This window comes from Penaeus chinensis, chromosome 15 (assembly GCF_019202785.1).
Source record: "Penaeus chinensis breed Huanghai No. 1 chromosome 15, ASM1920278v2, whole genome shotgun sequence".
Lineage (NCBI taxonomy): Eukaryota > Metazoa > Arthropoda > Malacostraca > Decapoda > Penaeidae > Penaeus > Penaeus chinensis.
The window spans coordinates 15,813,398-15,815,897 of NC_061833.1; the positions used below are offsets into that span (position 1 = coordinate 15,813,398).

Sequence of the window (2,500 nt, forward strand, 5' to 3'; positions counted from 1 at the left end):
CTTTCATTCCTCTTTCTCCTTTTTCTTGACCGATGGTATCTCGCTCTTTCTCCTTCATTCTCTCCACTTCGTTTAATTTTCTTCTACGTTATCTCTTCTCTTTCTATCTTTTCTCTTCAATCCTCCTCTTCTATCTTTTCTCTTTCATTTCTCTTTCTCCTTTTTCTTGACCGATGGTATCTCACTCTCTCTCCTTCCTTCTCTCCACTTCATTTAATCTTCTTCTCTGTTATCTCTTCTCTTTCATTTCTCTTTCTCTTGACCGATGGTACATCACGCTTTCTCCTTCATTCTCTCCTCGCCGCTTAGTATTCTCTTCTATCTCTTCTCTTTCATTTCCTCTTCTTTTTCTTGAGGCGAACTCGAGGAATCCAAAAGGAGCCTTTGTTAGGAGCTCCGTCATCAGTGTTTGCTGCATCCCTTTCGTGAATAATGAAAAGGAAAGTCGCAAATTGCAAATAAAACAGCTTAAGGGTAAGCAGGACAAATGTGCTAAAGAAGCGGAAAAGTGTTTTTTTTTTTTGTTTTTTTTTTTTTTTTTTTTTTACCGGACATTTTTTCTCTTTCGGTGATTTTTCATTTCCTTTTTTTTCTCTTTCTTTTTTTTCTACGGATGTCGAAGGGATCTCAGCTGTTTGGGCAGCTTTTGGGGTCCAGTTTATGTGTGTTTGTCTTCTTAAGCTTCTGGATTAGGGTTGGGGAGAGGGGGAGGGAGGGGGAATGGGAGAAGGGAGGGAGGGAGGAATGGGAGAAGGAGAGGAGGGAGGGGGTGTGGGAAAAGGAGAGGAGGGAAGAAGGGGATTGGGGAAGAGAGGGAGGGAGGGAGGAATGGGAAAAGGAGAGGAGGGAAGAAGGGGATTGGGGAAGGGAGGGAGGGAGGGAAGGAGGAAGGGGAGGATATGGAGGGAGGGAGGTGGAATGGGAGAAAGGAGGGAGGGAGGGAGGAATGGGAAAAGGAGAGGAGGGAAGAAGGGGATTGGAGAAGGGAGGGAGAGAGGAAAGGAGGAAGGGGAGGTTATGGAGGGAGGGAGAGATGAGAATCGGAGAAGAGAGGAGGGAAAAAAATGAAAGAAAAGAGAAAAATAACGAGGGAGGGAAGAGAGCGGAGGAAAGTGAAAGGAGGAAAAAGCGAAGGGAAGAAACGAACAGGAGAAGGCGAGGGAGAAGGAGGGTCCGGTTTGAGTTATTTGCTTGTTTGTGTTTACGAGTGTGTGCGTGCGGGCCGAGGGGGACGGGGAGCGGACAGAGGTGTGCATTGCCGCGCCTCAGGATGGTTGAGAGTCTGTGGTTGTTTGTTACATTTATATGTGCTCCGGCTTCTATGGAGACGCTGTTGATGTGTCTAAGTGAACAGATAAACACGCTCGCTCGCTCGCTCTCACACACACACACACACACACACACACACACACACACACACACACACACACACACACACACACACACACACACACACACACACACACACACACATATATACATATATATATACCTATATATACATATATACATATATATACTTATATATACATATGTACATATATATACATATCTTTGTCTACATATACACATATATCTATATCTATCTATCCATCTATCTGTGTATATATATATATGTATGTATGTATATACAGTATGTATATATATGTGTGTATGTATGTGTGTGTGTGTGTGTGTGTGTGTGTGTGTGTGTGTGTGTGTGTGTGTGTGTGTGTGTGTGTGTGTGTGTGTGTGTGCGCGCGTGTGTGTGTGTAGGTATGGGTTTATATATATATCTAAGGCTGTAGACATATATGATTATATATGTGGGACTTTTTTGCACGTTCAGGTATTTACAAACGTGAACACTATGAATAAGCGCATTTACTGCCATCTTTATTCAACAAAGTCCTAACAAATCCCGCCCTCCTTCCTTCCCTCAGAGACATGGCGTCACCTCCCTCCGCGCGGGGGACCTCTCGCCTCCTGCGTGCTCTCCTCCTGCTGTTTTTGCTTCAGGTAAGTAACTGCGTGAAGTCCAGACGCCCTTTGTGCTACACTTCCAAGGCAACTCAAGGTAATCTCGGCCGCTCCCACCTGTTGATTCGCATCCAATTGCATATCTCCCTCAGTCCCTCATCCCCCTGCTCGCTCACCTGGTGACCCTCCCTCCCCATCTTAACCCCCTCCCCTCCCCCTCCTCCTCCCCCTCCCCCTCCTTCCCCCTCTAAACCCCTCCCCCTCCCCCTCCTTCCCCATCTAAACCCCCTCCCCCTCCCCCCCTCACTTCCTCTCCTGCTCCCCAGCTGCTCGCTCACCTGGTGAACCCCCCTCCTTATTTTAACTCGCTCCCCCTCCCCCTCCCCCTCTCCCCTTTCCTCCCCCTATCCCCCGTTTTTTTTTTTCTTCTTTTTTTGACAAGGTGGCCACAACACCAGGCCTGGTACTGGCTTTATGGCCGGAGGGAGGTATGGCCGGCATGTGGATTAGGGGGGCTGTGTGTGTGTGTCCGAGTCGAGAG

At 47.4% G+C, this 2,500-nt stretch overlaps 1 protein-coding gene across 1 annotated transcript in view; it reads left to right on the plus strand.

The window, feature by feature from the left end:
* The window catches only part of LOC125032712 (inter-alpha-trypsin inhibitor heavy chain H3-like), a 97,452-nt gene that overhangs the window by 17,154 nt on the left and 77,798 nt on the right, over positions 1-2,500 (plus strand). The window contains exon 2 of the mRNA XM_047623977.1: positions 1,923-1,998. Within this exon, the coding sequence (XP_047479933.1) occupies positions 1,927-1,998 (72 nt within the window). The 5' untranslated portion in view covers positions 1,923-1,926. The remainder of the gene's footprint in view (positions 1-1,922; positions 1,999-2,500) is intronic.